This window comes from Tachyglossus aculeatus, chromosome 23 (assembly GCF_015852505.1).
Source record: "Tachyglossus aculeatus isolate mTacAcu1 chromosome 23, mTacAcu1.pri, whole genome shotgun sequence".
Taxonomy (NCBI): domain Eukaryota; kingdom Metazoa; phylum Chordata; class Mammalia; order Monotremata; family Tachyglossidae; genus Tachyglossus; species Tachyglossus aculeatus.
This window is the reverse complement of record NC_052088.1, coordinates 39,901,574-39,922,127: the sequence shown is the minus strand read 5'-3', so window position 1 is coordinate 39,922,127 and position 20,554 is coordinate 39,901,574. Positions and strand designations below refer to the sequence as shown.

The 20,554-nt window shown below is 48.4% G+C and overlaps 1 protein-coding gene across 1 annotated transcript in view; it reads left to right on the top strand.

The window, feature by feature from the left end:
* IPO11 (importin 11) overlaps positions 1–20,554 on the top strand; it is a 178,806-nt gene that overhangs the window by 34,021 nt on the left and 124,231 nt on the right. Inside the window, exons 8-13 of the mRNA XM_038765718.1 lie at positions 3,567–3,615; positions 5,947–6,017; positions 13,387–13,579; positions 14,785–14,937; positions 18,194–18,237; positions 20,461–20,551. Coding sequence (XP_038621646.1) covers positions 3,567–3,615; positions 5,947–6,017; positions 13,387–13,579; positions 14,785–14,937; positions 18,194–18,237; positions 20,461–20,551 — 601 coding nt within the window. The remainder of the gene's footprint in view (positions 1–3,566; positions 3,616–5,946; positions 6,018–13,386; positions 13,580–14,784; positions 14,938–18,193; positions 18,238–20,460; positions 20,552–20,554) is intronic.

Genomic DNA, 20,554 nt, shown 5'->3' with positions numbered 1-20,554 from the left:
CTCCCCCTCTCCTCCCCACCCCCACCCACCCTCATTGCTCCAGTTGAAATGCCCAGTGAAAATCCCACACCCTTCTCTCGCTCGACCCCACACTCTGACTGATCTGGCCTGGAAATTGCCCATCTGCATCCTTCCGATTTGGCTGTTTTCCTGTACTTGGTGGAAACATTTATGGGGCCCAGTAAATTGTAGCAAATTGTCATTTGTCGTTTTTCTCGCAGCGGGCCAGTGCAGGGATTTAAGGGCACAGTGTCTCGCATGTAGATGAGAAATTTCTCTCCCCCTTCCCACCCCGTTCTGTGAGGTCCCAAGGATCTTCCCCTCCCCGAGAATCCTTGGCTGAGCAGGGGTACTGGGAAGGTGGGGGCGAGCGGCAGGAACTTCTTAGGTTGAGTCCTGCTTGAGATCTGGGGTTCTCCTTTCTTCTCTGCTCCCCAGCTGCTCCGAGGAGCCCTTGCCCAGATATAACGCCCATCCGACTGATTCCCCCGGCCCTGGAGTGGCCCCAGCAGGGAAAGGGAGGTTTGCGCTCTGCTCTGGTTAGGGCTCTTCCAAGACCCAACCCGCTGGGGCGAGGTAGGAAAGCTTCCCATAGTGGGTGGCTCCTTCGTTGTCACACTCAATGTTAGTGCAAACACCTTCTTCTCGGATGTTTGAAGTTATCATGCAGCAGTAGCCCAGGTATTCTGCCGCTGGCTGTGAACATCGGCTTATTGTTTGTCAGTTTTGAAATTAAAGTGGCATTTGGCAAGGTTATCCTATTTCTGAGATTTGGAGCGGGTAGGTCAGCGTCATTGGATTTTGACCCTAAATTCCTCAAAATGAATCAGGTTTAGTCATTTGTGTCAAGCTTTTGCCCCGATAAAGGGACTTTTTAAAATAGTCGCAAATTTTAGTTTCATGATTTTGGGTTAGAGTGGGGGGAAAAAAAATCCTAGAATTTTGACTTTGGGCCAAAAATAATTTCGGAAAGGGTGAACCGTGGATCCAGAGAAAGGGATTTGGCAGAAATAGAGTTTTGCATAAGCTGGGAACAAAATGCTAATCGCCTTCCTCAATTAACTTGATTTTCATTTTGGCTTGGAAGTGCAGCATCAGCTATGGGCTTCGGAACCCAGGGTGCACACCTCAGGCGAAATGAGACAGCTGTCTTCATTGTGGTTTTGATGCCCCGAATGGGAGCGGTGCCCCATTTACATGCTGAGCCGTTCCTCCTCTAAGAACCTGGTGTTTATAAAGCACATCCTCTGAGCCCCCTGAGGACCAGGCACATAGTCAGGACTTAACAAATGCCACTGTTATCATTAAGCCTCTTCAGAGGGGTTGAAGTGGAGGGACGAGATGCAGACAGAATATTTGTCACCATGGCAGGGCTTCTTTGGCGGCTAAGGGGTTTAGTGGAAGCTACGAGACACTTCCAACAAAAACCCCACTGAGCCCCTCGGCTGCTTCACTTTTAAATAAAAATCTGCCACCCGAGAAGGAAAGAAATTCCAGGGGTATAACTCTAGGAAAATATTAGTGTATCGAGCCTCTCGGATGGGATCAGGTTCCTTTTCGTCCTTTTGACTTGGTGTCTTTTCATTATTTCCTTTATTTTCACGATGCTGCAAACCCTGGGCGCAGTGAGGGCATTTCAGCACTGAGTTCAGTAGCAATCGGCCGGTCCAGGCACACCGCCCCTCTCATTTGTCCGATGAAGGCGAACAAAGATCGGCCCCCGGCGATCCCTCAGCCCGATTCGGTTGGTTTGAGGGGGTTGGGGCCGACCGGGATCTGCGACCGGTGGCGCGATCTCTTTGGGCACCTTCTTCCTGAGGTGATGTACACTTCATCTTCGCTGTGAAGTGAGACTCCCAGGCTATCAGGTCACTGTCTCTTCTTGGGATCTGGGGCGTTTTTTCCAGGTGAGTTCAGTGATGATTTATGATAGTAATTATGGCAGTTGTTCAGCCCTTGCTATGTGCTCTGGGTTGGGGTGAGAGCGACATGGTCCCCGTCTGACACGGGGCTCCCGGTCTATCGCATCCCCACTTGACTGGTGAGGAATCTGAAGCTAGGAGGTTAAGGGACTTGCCCAGGGTCACATACAGCAGGTCACTGGCAGAGCTGGGACTTGGGCCCGGGCGTCCTGACTCCCAGCCTTTGACCGTTTCTCCGAGGCCGCACCACGTCTGAGGGGGAATGATCGGAGAGGATGCCCCTGTCGTATCGTGTATTCCTTCCTTTTACGGCTTCTGGTGCTCTTTCTTCCATTCTTGTGGCAATTCTTTGAATAAATGTTCCATGGCAGGACATGGGCCTTTCCCCCCCTGCCCAAGGTGTAACTGCAGGAACTGGGCCAAGGTGACTGAGTTGGATTCCCCAGGTCTGAAAGTTTCTCATTCCTAGTGCTTTATGTTTAAACATAAAACCTGCAACTTAAATTAAGGGGAAAAGTGGCAGCATTCCATCTTCAGTCATGAAATTTGGAAAGCAAGTACATCTCTTGCAGTCATTTCTGAAGGTTAAAGCGCCTCAGTCCTCGGATTTTGCAGATGGGAGAGCGGCCCGATGAACTCCCTGAAAAACAACATGATCCAGCGGCAAGTGCAGTAAAATTTAATTTAGCTCTCGTCAGTCAAAAATCCAGCAGGGAGAGTGAGTTCAAGAAAGTTCAAGAAAACACACATAGAGACGTTTCAATAAAGACATCTTGCCTGGAATAGAAAAATGAAGTCTTTTGTTAATAACATATGAGTTATGACTTGGCTTTTAGAAAATCTGTCAAGTGTAACATTGCTGGTTAAGAATTAGGGGGCTTTCCCTGGTGTTTTTGAGAGGGAATTATCTGAAGAGGAAGAAAAATAGGAAGATTGAGAGGAGTAGCTGATTCTCTGCAGTTGGAGGCTATTGAATTTTGGGGAGAAGTTTGGAAAGTTCTCTGAAAATACCATCACCCTTCTTCCCCTCCGTCCACCCCATTCTTTTCTCTTACTTGATTCATTGGTGTTGCTCTAGAACCCCAGCTGGCCTGCTGAGAAAAATTACAGGTTTGGTGGGTGGGGCTGGAGAAAGCACCCGGCAAAACCTCCTGGGCAGTGTGAGACTTGGAAGATTTCCCTTCCTTAGCTGGTCATGAGGAGTGGCTGGTGATCCATGTCCCTCTGCTCATTTGGCTCAAGCACTGATGTTTGAGCCGCTGGGTGGGTCAGAGTTGCTCGCCATTGGTCAGCACCCCATTTGTGAAAGTTTTATTGGAAACCTGGGAAGGACAGCTGCCCTGGGATTCTGCTACCTAGGTGTCCTGCAGCCCCTGGGTAAGGAAGCTTAGCGAAAGACATGGGCATCTCCTTTGGGAGGCTGTCAGGTGGACAGATGGTAGTGACATCGTGGAGCCTCAGGCACCAGGCCAAACTGAAAGGTGTAAGAGCGCCTCAGGGTTGGGGGGCACTCAGCCCACGGTGGACCCCATGCCCGGCTTCCCCAGCAGCCAGCTGGACTTTCACCGAGCGACAGAGCTACCTGTTCTCTGAAAGTTGAAGGCAGCTTTCCTGATTTTTTTTATTTTCTTTTTCCCCTCTTAGGGTTTCCTCCACGCTATTTTTGAGCGTCTGAAACAATTTCTGGAATTCAGTAAGTATCCTGGAGTGGTCTACTCTGTAGCCTACCTACCTACCCAGTGGGACAGGCTGGGCCAAGTTAGTTGAGGTCTGGATAGGAATTTAAAGCAGCAGCCTGGGAAATCTGGGCGTGTGGCCCTGCTTGAAATTTTCACCTCCTTCCTCACGGATCAGGGTATATATCAATTGCGTATATATGCCCTATAATAATAATAATGATGATGGTATATGTTAAGCGCTTACTATGTGCAAGGCACTGTACCAAGCGCTGGGATGGATACAAGCACAGGTTGGACACAGTCCTTGTCCCACATGGGGCTCACACTCTCAATCCCCACTTTACAGATGAGGGAGCTGAGGCCCAGAGAAATAAAGTGACTTGCCCAAGGTCACACAGCAGACACGTGGCAGAGTCGGGGTAAGAACCCATGACCTTTAACAAATAATGGTATTTGTTAAACGCTGACGGCGCGCCGAGCCCTGCTCTAAGCGCTTGGGTAGATACAAGGGAATCAGGTTGTCCCATGGGGGGCTCGCAGTCTTAATCCCCATTTTACAGATGAGGTAACTGAGGCACAGAGAAGTTAAGCGGCTTGCCAAAGGTCACCCAGCAGAGAAGTGGCGGAGCAGGGATTAGAACCCACGTCCTCCGACTCCCAAGCCTGTGCTGTTGCCACTGAGCCATGCGGGCAGTCATATTCCCATACGTTCCCAGGTCGGCAAAACCCAGTTATTGAACGAACCCTGAATGTGACCGAAAACGTCACCGTCACCGGGTTGGTCCCTCTGCCCAAATAGCCCAGGGGTCTGTTTCCGTCGGGCACCAGATGATTGTAGGAAATGCAGACCTGGGCATCTACCCTTCTGGGTGGCATCATCTGCCATCCTCAACTCTCCCCTCTACAACCCCGATTCACTACGTACCAATCATCCGTGATTTATTCAAACCCTTCAGGAACCTGCTGATATTTGGGCTTTCCAAATTCCTGTGGGAATAGATTCCCTGTACTCACCTATCACCCCTATGTGAGTAGAGTGATAGAGATGAGTAAAGGGTAACGCCAAAGTTATGGGCTTGTGAAACAGAGAGAACTGTGGTGGTGTCTACAGGATTGGGAAGGACAGCAGGAGGGAAGGGTTTGGGTTGGAAAATGAGAGTTTTCTTTTGGACAAGTTTAGTTTGAGGTGTTGGCAGGACATTCTAGTGGAGATGTCCTGAAGGCAGGAGGAAATGTGAGATCGCAGAGATTTGGGAATCGTCTGTGTAGAGATGGGGGCTGAAGCTTTGGGAGCAAGTGTGTTCTCCAAAGGAGTGGGTGTTGAGAGTAGAAGAGGACTTACAGTTAGAGAGTGGGAGGCAGAGGAGTTGGCGAAAGGAACAGAACGAGTGGACCGAAAGATGGGAGAAGAACCAGGAGAGGACATTGTCAATGAAGGTGAGGTTGGACAGTGTTCCCAAGAGAAGGGCGTTGTCCGAAGGCAGTCCAAAGGTTGAAGAAGATGAGAATGGCATACAGGCCATTGGATTTGGCAAGAAGAAGATTGTTGGTGAGCTCTGAGAGGGCGGTTTCTGTGGAGTGATGGGCAAGGAAGCCAGATTGTGGGGAGACAGTTGGAAAAGAGAAAATGGAGACAGCGGGTGTAGACAGCTCACTCAAGAAATCTGAAGAGGAATGATAGGAAGGAGATGGGGTGATAACTGGAGGCGGGGTCAAAGGAGGGTTTTTTTTTGAGGATAGGGGATAAGTGAGCATGTTTGAAAGCAGTGGGGAAGAAGCCTTTGGAAAGTGAACGGTTGAAGATGGTGGTCAGGGAGGGAAGAGGGGAGGGGGCGAGTGCTTTGATAAGATGTGAAGGTATGGGGTTGGAAGAGCAGGTGGAAGGGGTTGATTTTGAGAAAAGGCAGAAGATATTGAGACACTGCTGGGAATGGTGGGAGAGTTGAAGGAGCAGGAGGAGGGAGGGACTGGAGAGGAACAGGGAAAATTTTAAGGAGCTCATGCTTGATGATTTCAGTATTATCAATTAAGTATGTAGCCAAGTCATTAGGGGCAAGAGATTTGTGGGGCCGGGGGGCAGTTTGAGGAGGGAGCTAACACATCTGAAATAGCTGGTGTGGGCGGTGGTTATGGGCATCAGTAAAGATAGAGAAATAATGTCATCAGGCAGAGGAGAGGGCGGAGTTAACACAGGTTAGGTTGAATTTGAAATGGACGGGGTTGGCCTGATGTCTGGATTTCCTCCATGATTCTTGAAATGCCTCTTGTGCTGTAGAATGCCGATGTCTCAGCTGAAAAGACTGCGCATGTCAACCTGTCCTGATTTTTTCCAACTGTTTCACCAGGTAGAAGTGTAGGCTCAGATCATGCGTGTCGAGACCGACTGGAGAAGACCATCATTCTTTTCACCAAAGTGGTAAGTTGTTGCTGGACTTTTTTGTGCGCTTGTAATTTCTCTAATGGAAGTTCTGTTTGGAAAGGGCAGCCAAGGTAAACTAAATGTTGGCTTCTCGAGAAGTTTTTAATGAAAAGTCCCGTGACAAAAGTCCTGGAACCACGTGGTCTCCCAAGTCTCCGTTCTTGAGAACTTTCATTTCAGTTCCAGAAATCCATCCAAGAGAAGGAGCAATGTTTAGAGATGCCTTTAGCACCTAGCCCTGAAAGAATCATTTGACAGGGCGTGTTAACATTTTACTTTTCCATCGTCCATCTGTAGTCAGTGGTGGTTTGGCTGGATGAATGAGGCATACGGTTTTTTGGGTTTTTTTTATGGTAGTTGTTAAGCGCTTACTAAGTGTCAAGCACTGTTCTAAGCAGTGGGGTAGATACAAGTTAATCAGGTCAGCCCCAGTTCCTATCCCACATTCATTCATTCAGTTGTATTTAGTGAGTGCTTACTGTGTGCAGAGCACTGTACTAAGCGCTTGGGAAGTTCAAGTTGGCAACATATAGAGACGGTCCCTACCCAACAACGGGCGGGGCTCACATTCTAATTAGGAGGGAAGAACAGGTATTGGATCCCCATGTTGTAGTTGAGGAAACAGGCACAGAAAAGTTGTGATTTGCTCAAGGTCACCCAGCAGGCAAGTGGCAGGATTGGGATTAAAACCCAGCTCCTCTGGCTTGTAGACCTCTGCTTTATCTAGTAGGCCAAGCCACTTCTCTACAGTTCTAAAAATTAACTCGGAGGTGTTTAGCAACACCCCCTTGGGCACTTCCCTGACCCACTTCCAGCCCCAAACAAGCCCAGAGCATCCAAATTCCTGCTTCAGCTCCCAGCTGCGAGGGCCTTAGTACAGTGCTCTGCACATAGTAAGCGCTCAATAAATACGATTGATGATGATGCAAGGAACATGTCTGCCAACGGTTGTATTGTACTCTTCTAAACTCTTAGTAATAATAATAATAATGGTGGTACATCCAAATTCCTGCTTCAGCTCCCAGCTGCGAGGGCCGACTCTGCCGACCCTGTTGCTGAGGTCATTGTAGGCAAGGAACATGTCTGCCAACGGTTGTATTGTACTCTCCTAAACTCTTAGTAATAATAATAATAATAATAATAATGGTGATATTTGTTAAGCACTTACTATGTGCAAAGCACTGTTCTAAGAGCGGGGGGGGGGGTGCTACAAGGTGATCAGTTTGTCCCACTTGGGGCTCACAGTCTTATCCCCATTTTACAGATGATGTAACTGAGGCACAGAGAAGTTAAGTGGCTTGCCCGAGGTCACACAGCTGACAGGTGGCGGAGCCAGGATTGGAACCCATACCCTCTGACTCCCAAGCCCTCGCTCTTTCCACTGAGCCACGCTGCTTCCCCCAGTGCTCTGCACGTAGTAAGCGCTCAATAAATACCATTATTGATGATGACGACGGCGAGGGGACGCGTCTTCCAACTCTGCTGTATTATTTTCTCGCAAGCGCTTAGTACAGTACTCTACACACAGCAAGCACTCAATAGATACCATTGGCGATGGTAGTGATGTGATGATGACAGTAAAACGAGGTCAGGTGGCAGCGTTGTTCAGATGGTGGTGGACCATGGGGCAGATCCCTGCATGCTGCCCCGGAGCATCCAATGTTCCCTCCCATACACCGAGCGTAGCCCAGTGGTGTCACCAGTGCTAAGTGCTTAGTACAGTGCTCGACCCCCGGCCCACGTCATCCCCCAGTCCTGGAATGCCCTCCCTCTGCCCACCCGCCAAGCTAGCTCTCTTCCTCCCTTCAAGGCCCTACTGAGAGCTCACCTCCTCCAGGAGGCCTTCCCAGACTGAGCCCCTTCCTCTCCCCCTCGTCCCCCTCTCCATCCCCCCATCTTACCTCCTTCCCTTCCCCACAGCACCTGTATATATGTAGATATGTTTGTACGTATTTATCACTCTATTTATTTTACTTGTACATATCTATTCTATTTATTTTATTTTGTTAGTATGTTTGGTTTTGTTCTCTGTCTCCCCCTTTTAGACTGTGAGCCCACTGTTGGGTAGGGACTGTCTCTATATGTTGCCAACTTGTACTTCCCAAGTGCTTAGTATGGTGCTCTGCACACAGTAAGCGCTCAATAAATGCGATTGATTGATTGCTCTGCTGCTCAATAAATACGATCGAATGAGTGAATGAGGTGGCCGTCTGCTCCCCCCAGTTGCGGACCCTCAGAAACAGGCCCAGGGGTGGCTGCGTGGTGAGTTTTAACCGGCCAAGCCATCGAACAACCTGCCAGCCCCCGGGGTCACGGCCCAGGCCGAAGCTGCCCGCTCCTGGCCCGGGCCCACGTCGCCCCGGAGCGACGTCCTGGTAGGCGAGAGCAGAAATGGCATCTCAAGACCCCATCAGATGGCTCGTGGGGGGGGTTTCAGGGGCCAGCAGACTCCTCCATTCCCGGGAGCCGTTAGCCGCAGGTCACCACGGGAGACAGGGCCTCCCGCAGAGTCTCGGCCGACTGCCCGCTCTGAGGAGTTGTTGCGCCGTGAGGTGGTCAATCAATCAATCAATCAATCAATCGTATTTATTGAGCGCTTCCTGTGTGCAGAGCACTGTACTAAGCGCTTGGGAAGTACAAGCTGGCAACAAATAGAGACAGTCCCTACCCAACAGTGGGCTCACAGTCTAGAAGGGGGAGACAGAGAACAAAACCAAACATACTAACAAAATAAAATAAATAGAATAGATAGGTACAAGTAAAATAAATAGAGTGATAAATATGTACAAACATATATACAGGTGCTGTGGGGAAGGGAAGGAGGTAAGATGCGGGGGATGGAGGGGCGATGAGGGGGAGAGGAAGGCAGGGGTTCAGTCTGGGAAGGCCTCCTGGAGGAGGTGAGCTCTCAGTAGGGCCTTGAAGGGAGGAAGAGAGCGAGCTTGGTGGATGGACAGAGGGATTGGGGGCATTCCGGGCCAGGGGAAGGACGTGGGCCGTGGTTGCGGGACAGGAGGGCTGTGTAGGTGCTAATGAGGTTGTCGTTAATGTAACTTGGTGATAACAAGGGCCTTTTTCCCGGGATGGCGGGGGGGGGGGGGGGGGCGGGGGGGAGTCAGTCAGGACCTGACCGGGAAGGGGGGTTGGGGGGCTCTATAAGGAAGGTCGCTTAAGGGGGGGTGGGGATGGGGTGGAAGCAGGGGGCGTCTATGGCAGCGCTCAGAGGAGAGGATCCTTCCGGGAGCAGCGAGGGCCACGTGGTGTAATGGAGGGAGGGCCTCTCGGGAACGGAGTCCCGGGCGTCTATGGGGCGTCAAGCACCCACGGTCGGGCTCGGGTGAACGCGTGACCAGATGTGACGCTCTTGCAGAAACGATTAGCTCTGGGGACTCATTTACTTGGGCAGGGGAAGCCCTTTAGACCTAGGAATTCTTTGGCGCTGCTCCCCCGGGGCCAAATTGGCCCTTGGGAAAAAGCTCTTTCCCTTCTCTTGTAGGTATAATAATAATAATCTAGCTTTACTTCTGTTTATTCTGACGACTCGACACCTGTCCACATGTTTTGTTTTGTTGTCCGTCTCCCCCTTCTAGACTGTGAGCCCGTTGTTGGGTAGGGACCGTCTCTAGATGTTGCCGACTTGGACTTCCCAAGCGCTTAGTGCAGTGCTCTGCACACAGTAAGCTCTCAATAAATACGATTGAATGAAAGAATGAATGAATCCCCCCAGCCCTACCTCCTTCCCCTCCCCGCAGCACCTGTATATATGTTTGTACGGATTTATTATTCTATTTGTTTTACTTGTACATATTTACTATTCTATTTATTTTGTTCATGATGTGCATCCAGCTTTACTTCTATTTATTCTGACGACTTGACACCTGTCCACGTGTTTTGTTTTGTTGTCTGTCTCCCCCTTCTAGACTGTGAGCCCGTTGTTGGGTAGGGACCGTCTCTATACGTTGCCGACTTGGACTTCCCAAGCACTTAGTACAGTGCTCTGCACACAGTAAACTCTCAATAAATACGATTGAATGAATGAATGAATGAATCCCCCCAGCCCTACCACCTTCCCCTCCCCGCAGCACCTGTATATATGTTTGTACAGATTTATTATTCAATTTATTTTACTTGTACATATTTACTATTCTATTTATTTTGTTAATGATGTGCATTCAGCTTTACTTCTATTTATTCTGATGACTCGACACCTGTCCACATGTTTTGTTTTGTTGTCTGTCTCCCCCGTTCTAGACTGTGAGCCCGTTATTGGGTAGGGACCGTCTCTATATGTTGCCAACTCGTACTTCCCAAGCGCTTAGTATGGTGCTCTGCACACGGTAAGCGCTCAATAAATATGATTGAATGAATAATAATAGTTATGGCATTTGTTAAGCACTTACTGTGTGCCAGGAACTGTTCTAAGCGCTGGGGTAGATACAGGCAAATGGGTTTTAATCTGCCATTTGTCTCTCTACGTGCCGGATAGGGATTCCGTACTGCTGATGACCCCCACACACCGGGATCCCAGGCAGGGAGAGGCAGCCTTAGGGAGTCAGGAAAATAGTTTTGTGGATTATTTTTTTCTAATGATTGTGGTACTAGTTCAGCTCTTACTATAGGCCGAGCACCATTCTAAGGTGGTAGAACTTAGAAATAGTGGGAGTGTTTTAATAATAATAATAATAATAATGGCATTTATTAAGCTCTTACTATGTGCAAAGCACTTTTCTAAGCACTGGGGTAGATACAAGGTGATCAAGTTGTCCCCTGTGGGGCTCACAGACTTAATCCCCATTTTCCAGATAAGGCACAGAGAAGTTAAATGACTTGCTGACAAGTGGCGGAGCCGGGATTTGAACCCATGACCTCTGACTCCAAAGCCCGGGCTCTTTCCCCTGAACCACGCTGCTTCTCTAAGCCCCACCCCAAGCCAGTGGTTAAGCTGGTATTTGCCATTTCATTCAATCGTATTTATTGAGCGCTTACCATGTGCAGAGCACTGTACTAAGCACTTGGGAAGTACAAGTTGGCAACGTATAGAGACGGTCCCTACCCAGCAGCGGGCTCACAGTCTAGAAGGGGGAGACGGACAACAAAACAAATGAACAAAATAAAATAAATAGAATAAATCTGTACAAATAAAATAAATAGAGTAATAAATACGTACAAACATCTATACAGGTGCTGTGGGGAGGGGAAGGAGGTAAGATGGGGAGGAGGGGGAGAGGAAGGAGGGGGCTCAGTCTGGGAAGGCCATGATAGTTCTTCTGTCCCTTCCCACCCTGCCAGAGAGGCTTACTACAGTGCCCTGCACACAGTAAGCCCTTAATAAATATCATTGATAGATGGATTGATTGGTCTCAGTGCTCAGACTTCCATCACGTGGGGTGCTTGTCACTCCTCGGCCGCTTGATCCTCGGGTTGCAGGAAGTGACGCAAGCAGAATCTGCCGTTGATTTCTCTGGTTTTCTTCCTGCCCGGTCCGAGCACCTTTGCCAAGAATTCCCTTCTTTTCCAGAATCTCAAGGACTTCCAGAGCAGTTGAGGGTCATGGTCATAAGCGCTTAGTACAGTGCTCTGCACACAGTAAGCGCTCAGTAAATACGATTGAATGAATCTTTCACAATTGGTTTAGTTCCCCTGGCCAAGCAGGCCTGAAAATAGAAGTCTCGCTCCGATATTGAGCTCTTAGTAATGTAACCTTATTCATAAGACAGATTCATAGGCCCTCCCTCCGCACATCCGCCAAGCTAGCTCTCTTCCTCCCTTCAAAGTCCTACCGAGAACTCACCTCCTCCAGGAGGCCTTCCTCTCCCCATCCCCCCCGCCTAACCTCCTTTCCCTCCCCGCAGCACCTGTATATATGTTTGTACGTATTTATTACTCTATTTTACTTGTACACATTTATTCTATTTATTTTATTTTGTTAATATGTTTTGTTTTGTTGTCTGTCTCCCTCTTCTATACTGTGAGCCCGCTGTTGGGTAGGGACCGTCTCTATATGTTGCCAACTTGGACTTCCCAAGCGCTTAGTCCAGTGCTCTGCACACAGTAAGCGCTCAATAAATGCGATTGAATGAATGAATGAATGAATTTTCTTCCACTCTTGCCTTCAACCTTCATTGTTCTCTCTACCCTTGGTCCCCCTTTCTTCCCAGTTTTTTTTCCCCTCTGGCTTATATCTGCTTATATCTCCCTCGCAGAGGAAGCTTTCCCTTGTTAACCCAGGCCTCTCCAGACAACCTGCCTGTCAGTGTTGCTTCCAGGACAAGGTGGATTAGTTTTCCAGACCGTGTCCATCTCAGGGGGATGACCATGGACCCTGGGGAATGGTTGTGGAGTGTCTGTGTCTCTTTTCTGTGTCTCTCTTGCCGCCCTGAGGCACTGAGCTGCTGAGAGTCCATCATTCAGTCCCTCTCTAGCCTGTGAGCTCGTTGTGAGCAGGGAGTGTGTTTGATTTTATGGTGTACTCTCCCAAGCGCTTAGTACAGTGCTTTGCGCAAAGTAAGTGCTGCCTGTTTGTTTTGATGTCTGTCTCCCCCTTCTAGACTGGGAGCCCGTTATTGGGTAGGGACCGTCTCTATCTGTTGCTTAATTGTACTTTCCAAGCGCTTAGTACATTGCTCTTTACACAGTAAGCGCTCAATAAATGCAATTGAATCACTGAATGAATTGTACATTCCAAGTGCTTAGTACATGCAGTCAGTGCTCAGTAAATATGATTGAATGAATCAATTAATCAATCAATTGTATTTATTGAGCACTTACTGTGTGCAGAGCACTGTACAAGTTGGCAACGTATAGAGACAGTCCCAACCCAACAGTGGGCTCACAGTCGAATGAATGAATGAATAAATAGGATTATTATTATTAGAAATAATAATCATACTCAATCGCTGGTATTTATAGAGCACATCCTGCGTGCGGAGCTCTCTACTAGTCTCTTGGGAAAGGACAATACAGTAGTGTTGATGGATTTATTCTCTGCTTCTCAGAGCTAGCCTGGAGAAAAGTAGTAGTGTCTTCTTGAGTCTGCTTCCAGCTGGCACCCTCCCGTCTCACCCCGACCCCAGAGACGAGCGGTGGAAAAGGAGCGCGACTTTGGAGAGCAAAATCAATCAATCAATCAATCAATCATATTTATTGAGTGCTTACTGTGTGCAGAGCACTGTGCAGACCCCACGACCGTTTGCCGGCCTCCCTCCCTGGCTGACTTCCTGCTGCTCTGCTCTCATCCCCGAGTCTCTGCCGATCGAGGCCCAGCTAAGGATGATCCCTGGGACCATTCCCTGTTGTGTCCGGGACTCGGAGCCGCCCCCGCGTTACAAGTGTTTCTCTTCCTCCCTTCCTCTCCCTGTCTTTCCAGCTCTTGGACTTCCTGGACCAGCATCCTTTCTCATTCACTAAGCTAATTCAGAGGTCCCTGGAGTTTGCCGTAGGCTACGTCTTCACGGAGGCTGGGGAAGGAGTTGCCTTTGAGAGATTCATAGTCCAGTGCATGAATCTTATAAAGATGATTGTCAAAAACTACGCTTATAAGCCATCGAAAAATTTTGAAGGTAAAACTTCTTTTTTCTTTAATGGTATAATAATAATAATAATAATAATAATGCATTTGTTGAGCGCTTTCTATGTGCAAAGCACTGTCCTAAGCGCTGGGGAGGCTACAAGGTGATCAGGTTGTCCCACGTGGGGCTCACAGTCTTTACCCCCATTTTACAGATGAGGCACAGAGAAGTGAAGTGACTTGCCCAAAGTCACACAGCTGACAAGTGGCGGAGCTGGGATTTGAACCCATGACCTCCGACTCCAAAGCCCGGGCTCTTTCCACTGGTATTTGTTCAGCACTATGTTTCAGGCATTCAGCGCTTAGAACAGTGCTTTGCACATAGTAAGCGCTTAACAAATGCTATCATTATTATTATTATTAAACTAAGTGCACAATAGATACGAGATAATCAGGTTGGACACGGTTCGTGTCCCACATGGGGCTCACAGCTTTAATCTCCATTTTGCAGATGAGGAAACTGAGGCACAGAGAAGTTAAGGTAACACAGCAGACAAGTAGGGGTACTGGGATTAGAACCCAGGTCCTCTGATTCCCAGGCTTATACTCTTGCCACTAGGCCCTGCTGCTTGCTTTATATACTGAGATATTGCTTTGGTTTTCTCGTCTGCTTGTTTTAATTTCAGCCTCAGAGCTCTGCCAGGACCCCTGTTGCCCCCACTCCCAACTTCTCTTTTCACTCGGGCTATCGCTAGAACTGACAAGATTAGGTGGGGTTAAGGAAACACACATTTTGCTGTTGAAATTCATAGACTGGTTGCAGTAGGTGCAGTATTCTGAAAATATATATGTCCTAGAGGGATAAAAAAGCTCCCTTGAGGGTCCTCAGAAATTGGATCCTGGAGATGTAGGTCTGGGGAATAAGTGGAGAACAGTGTGTGAACTGCGGGACGAGGTTTTTTGGTAGTCGGAATAGGAAGGGAGGGAGACTGGAGTTGGAGTTCTTCTCCAAAGAAAAACAAATGGAAAGCGAACATTTGTTGTTCCTTGGTGGTTTGGTTCTTGTTTCGGTTGCCAGTGCTCACTGCCAGCAGTGGAGGACCTCTGTTAAGAATTTTTGGAGAACACCATCCAGCTCGAGGCGTGAAACCTGTTAAGGGCCCAGCCTTCTGCCTCAGGTGCCAGCTCATTCATGTAAAGAAACGAAATCCGATTCAACGAGGCCGTCGGGTAATTCATCTGAAGGTTTTTTTCTAGATAGCAGCCCAGAGACTCTTGAAGCGCATAAGATTAAGATGGCCTTCTTCACGTATCCAACCCTGACGGAGATATGCCGCCGTCTTGTGACTCACTATTTCCTGCTCACAGAGGAAGAACTGACCATGTGGGAAGAAGACCCAGAAGGATTTAGTAAGGATTTGCATTTTGTTCTCTCCAAGCTTCTTTCTCTCTCATAGGAGACCTTTGGGGTGCCTGTGTGGGATTAGAGTAAAAAGGCTGTATTTTCCTGCTTCATATGGAATCTCCGCTTGAGAACCAGTGTCTGGAGCAGGCTAGTTTGACCCCAGGCCTCTGCAGCGGTCATTAGCTCAATTTTCCAGAAAGGAAGAGCTGAGACCGATCCATCAATCTGGAACATATTATTATTATTAATAATAATGATATTTTTAAGCGCTTACTATGTGCCAGGCACTGTACTAAGTGCTGGGGTGGATATGAGCAAATCGGGTTAGGTACAGTCCCTGCCCCTCATGAGGCTCACAGTCTTAATCCCTAGTTTACAGATGAGGTAACTGAGGCACAGAGTGACTTGCCCAAGCCCACAGAACAAACAAGTGGCGGAGCTGGGATTAGAACCCTTGACCTGACCCCCAGGCACTTGCTCTATCCACTGTACCATGCTGCTTCCCATTGAGGAAACTGAGGCACAGAGGAATGAAGTGACTTGCCCAAGGTCACATAGCAGGCAAGTGGCAAAGCTGGGATTAGAACCCAGATTGCCTCGACTCCCAGGACTGTGCTGTTTCCAATCAATCAAGCAATCAATCAATCAATCGTATTTATTGAGCGCTTACTGTGTGCAAAACACTGTACTAAGTGCTTGGGAAGTTCAAGTTGGCAACATATAGAGACAGTCCCTACCCAACAGTGGGCTCACAGTCGGCCACGCTGCTTTCCATTTAAGTGTCTCCTGTGTGCAGAGCCCCGTAATAATAGTAATAATAATAATAATGATGGCACTTATTAAGCACTTACTACGTGCAAAGCACTGTTCTAAGCGCTGGGGAGGTTACAGGGTGATCAGGTTGGCCCACAGGGGGCTCACAGTCTTCATCCCCATTTTTCAGATGAGGTCACTGAGGCACAGAGAAGTGAAGTGTCTTGCCCAAAGTCACACAGCTGACAATCGGCAGAGCTGGGATTTGAACCCATGACCTCTGATTCCAAAGCCCGGGCTCTTTCCACCGAGCCACACTGCTTCTCGACTGCTTCTTGCCGTACCAAGCACGGGGTTGGGAGTCAGAAGACCTGGGTTCTCATCCTCGTTCTTCTCTTTGCCTGTTGCGGACAGACTTCCTCTTTGGCCTTGGGGCTGTGTGCTGCCTGGAAACATTTACTCATTTTATCACTTTGGAGATAGAGCATTTGTCGAAGGGACAAATCAATCTCCTGTTTCATTTCCTTTTACCCTGGGAGTGGAGAAATGGGTGGTTTTCCTTTCTTCGTGTTCTTCCTGTCCCTGTGTTCCTTCCAGAAGAAGCAGATAAAAGGCTGGGATTTGTCAGAGCAGTTCATTCATTCATTCATTCAATCGTATTTATTGAGCGCTTACTGTGTGCAGGGCACTGTACTAAGCGCTTGGGAAGTACAAGTCGGCAACCTATAGAGACGGTTCCTACCCAACAGCGGGCTCACAGTCTAGAAGGGGGAGACAGACAACAAAACAAGCGCAGTGTTGAAATCACCAGAACAAGCGCAATGGAAAGAGCTCGGGCTTTGGATTCAGAGGTCATGGGTTCAAATCCCGGCTCTGCCAATTGTCAGCTGTGTGACTTTGGGCAAGTCACTTCACTTCTCTGGGCCTCAGTTACTGCATCTGTAAAATGGGGATTAAGACTGAGAAGCAGCATGGCTCAGTGGAGAGAACACGGACTATGGAATCAGAGGTCATGGGTTCGGACACTTGTCAGCTGTGTGACTTTGGGCAAGTCACTTAACTTCTCTGGGCCTCAGTTACCTCATCTGGAAAATGGGGATGAAGACTGTAAGCCCCCTGTGGGACAACCTGATCACCTTGTATACCCCCAGCGCTTAGAACAGTGCCTTGCACATAGTAAGCGCTTAATAAATGCCATTATTAAAAAAGACTGTGAGCCCCCCCATGGGACAACCTGATCACCTTGTAACCTCCCCAGCGCTTAGCACAGTGCTTTGCACATCGTAAGCACTTAATAAATGCCATTGTTATTATCAAGCGCTTAGTACAGTGCTCTGCACTCAGTAAGCACCCAATAAATACAATTGAATAAATGAATGGGCAGGAGCAGTTTCCCCATCTTTCGGGGACACATCACCCGAGAGACTACAGCTCCTCCCTCCCTCTCTCCAGGAGAAAATTCCTTGTCGATAGAGTGCTGCCTGTATGCTGGTTTCAACCCATTCTCCCACCCTCTTTCCGTAGTGCTGGGTGTCCTCTGCAGGGCCTTCCCCGTCTTCTGGCAACTGAGGGCCAGTGCTCAGAGAGCAGCCTGGTTCGTTCTCCACTCCATCGCCGATATCTGTCAAGAGCCCGGGCCTTTGGGGCTCAGCTTTCTCTTTGACCTGGGAACTACCGGGTCAGAAAAATCCCGTCACTTGTATTATTTTGGGGATGGTGAGCCACTTTCCCTGAGCTCCTGCGGGGCTGTTTCCTGTTGGGCTGGAAAGTGGCGCGCCTCCCGGCGCTTTTCCAAACAGTCAATCTAGTGGTATTTATTGAGTGGGTACAGAGGACTGTACTGAGCACTGAGGAGAGTACACTACAGCAGAGTCGGTACACATGATTCCTGCCCACAGGGAGCTGACAGTCTAGAGCAGTTGCCCTTTCTCAAAAGTTTGCCAGCGATCAGGTTCGCGGCGAGACACGGTGGCCACGAGCGTCACCATCGGCCCTTCAGAGAGCCATGTGGGAACCCTTGCCATCCAGGATCACAGTTTGATCTCTGCCCCTCCTCCCCCTCCCCATCCTCCCACCTTACCTTCTTCCCCTCCCCACAGCACATGTATATATGTTTGTACGTATTTATTACTCTATTTATTTATTTTATTTGGGCATATTTATTCTATTTCTTTTATTTTGTTAATATGTTTTGTCTTGTTCTCTGTCTCCCCCTTCTAGACTGTGAGCCCACTGTTGGGTAGGGACCGTCTCTAGATGTTGCCAACTTGGACTTCTCAAGCGCTTAGTCCAGTGCTGTGCACACAGTAAGCGCTCAATAAATACGATTGAATGAATGAATGAATGAGTCAAGCACTCCGTTTCAGGGAGTGCCCAGCCAGGTGCCCTGGGAGGCTTTCCCTGGCACTCACTAGCGGATCAGGCAGCTGGGCCTTGATGGTCGTTGCCTGATTTGGCACAAGTAGGCTTTCCTTGCTCTATTATAATGGGTCTTTGCTTTCTTCCTAGCTGCCGAAGAGACAGGAGGAGATTCTTGGAAATACAGCCTGAGGGTAAGTGCTCCAGTTAGAGCGAGGTCACTTTATTGGGATGTAGGCCAGTGGGCGGGATGGAGTTGGGCGGTGCAGCCCGCCGCGCCGGCGGCACTGAACCCACCCGGAGGGAACCAGCTTTCCAGGCTGGGCTCCATTTTGGCGTGGGATCTGTGATTGAACTATGCCCATTTTCCAATATCAGTATGTTTTTCCACAAGCTCTTCCGGGAGAAGGGGGAAAATAACATGCCTCTTGAAGTGGCAGTAGCCTATGAGATGACTGTGCTCATCCCTTTGATCCTGGCCGACTTTGGTCTCCCCGACCGACAGTTTCGAGTGAGGAACGGTCGTGTGAGGGCTCTCGCAATTCACCCATCCACTCCTTCCCGTGGCAGTTTCCGGGACTTTCATATGGGGCTGTCTTGGTCCTGGGCTTAGTACAGTGCTCTGCACATAATAAGCACTCAATAAATACGATTGATGATGATGATGATGGGCTGCTCTGGCTGATTGTTTCACGTTCCAACAGTATCACGGTCAGTCATCGTCTGTTGAGCAGCGATGAGCGAGCTGCCCATGGTTCATTAGGGTTCGTTATGAGAAGCAGCATGGCACAGTGGATAGAGCCTGGGCCCGGGAATCAAGAGGTCATGGGTTCTAACCCCAGCTCTGCCACATATCTCCTGTGTGACCTTGGGCAAATGACTTTTCTTCTCTGCACCTCAGTTATCTCATCTATAAAACGGGGACTGAGATTCTGAGCCCCATGTGGGACAGGGACTGTGTCCAACCCAATTTGTTTGTATCCATCCCAGCGCTTAGTACAGTGTTTGGCACATAGTAAGCGCTTAACCAATACCACGATTCTTTTTCTTCTTCTTATTATTATTAGGGTTTGGAGCCTCACTGCACTTAGGGTCCCGACAGTTGTCCAGCCGGAGGGGCTGGGGGGCTTGGCTGTGCCCTGGGCGTGAAAGAAGGAAACAGTAGCTTCAGCATGCCTTTCTGGGGCCTCGAGGGCAGTGGTGGAGGAGGGTGATTTTGGCCATTCCATGTGTGTTCTGTGCATAACCTCCTTGTGACCAATGTATTGTACTCTCCCAAGCACTTAATATAGTGCTGTGCACATAGTAAGTGCTCAGTAAATACCATTGATTGAGTCATTGACCTTCCCCAGGGAATATGTCCCTCACACTTTGTGCATTTCCCTTTCTCCTTCAAAAGGTCCCAACTGGGCACATTTGTACCTTTCTCAGTCTTCCCGAGACCTCCTCTAGACAAACATCAGAACTCTTGTGAAATGGCAGTTAGTAAATATGTGCTAATCTACCTTTGCTCATTTCCCAATTATCAGCCTACTCCTTTTAATTTTAACTACTATTTGAGGATTTAAATACAAACTGTAGAATTCGTCCACTAAAGGAGATTGAACCCAAAATTCCAGTACTTTTGAAAGCCAGAATAAGCCATTTTTACCCGTGGTTGAATTAGATGAAACTTTGGGTTTTCTGTAGGACTTCTGTTTGAATATTGACTTCAAAAATGCATTGAGCTGCCACCTTCTTCCTAGTGTGGGTAACTTAGCCAACCATTAATAGGAAATCCTGATCAATTGGGCACTACTAGGGTATCCATGGAAAGAAGATGCTTCTTATTTTACTGAAAGCAGCGTTTAATTCTTATTTGTGGAGTGCATTTCGAAATAGTAAAGTGCCTTCTCTCTGTGGCAGTTTTATCACAGATATACATCGTAAAATTCTTGCAAAGAAATAATTGACCTAATAATAATAGTAATAATGGTATTTGTTAGTGCTGTGTGCCAAGCATTGTTCTAAGCACTGGGGTTTATGCAAGGTAATCGGGTTAGATGCAGTTCCTGTCCCATGTGGAGCTCATAGTTGTAATCCCCATTTCACAGATGAGGTAACTGAGGCCCAGGGAAATGAAATGACTTGCCCAAGGTCACACAGCAGACAAGTGGCAGGTCTGGGATTAGAACCCAGGTCCTTCTGACTCCCAGTCCTGTGCTCTGTCCAATAGGCCAAGCTGCTTCTTTAAAACAAAACAGTGATGGTAACACACCAAATATGAGAAATAATTTTCTTAAATTACCAATGTCCTTAATGTGTATGATCCTAATCCGACAAGCTTCCTTCTCTGTGTGGAACTGTCTGCACTCAGATCTTGGCCACAGTGTCGGAAAGCTGGTAAATTTCAATCCCTGTTTTGTCTTTTTCTCCAGCCTTGCACTGAAGTTCTATTTATTGACATATTCCATGAATATAATCAAACTCTAACTCCAGTACTCCTGGAGATGGTTCAGACGCTGCAAGGTA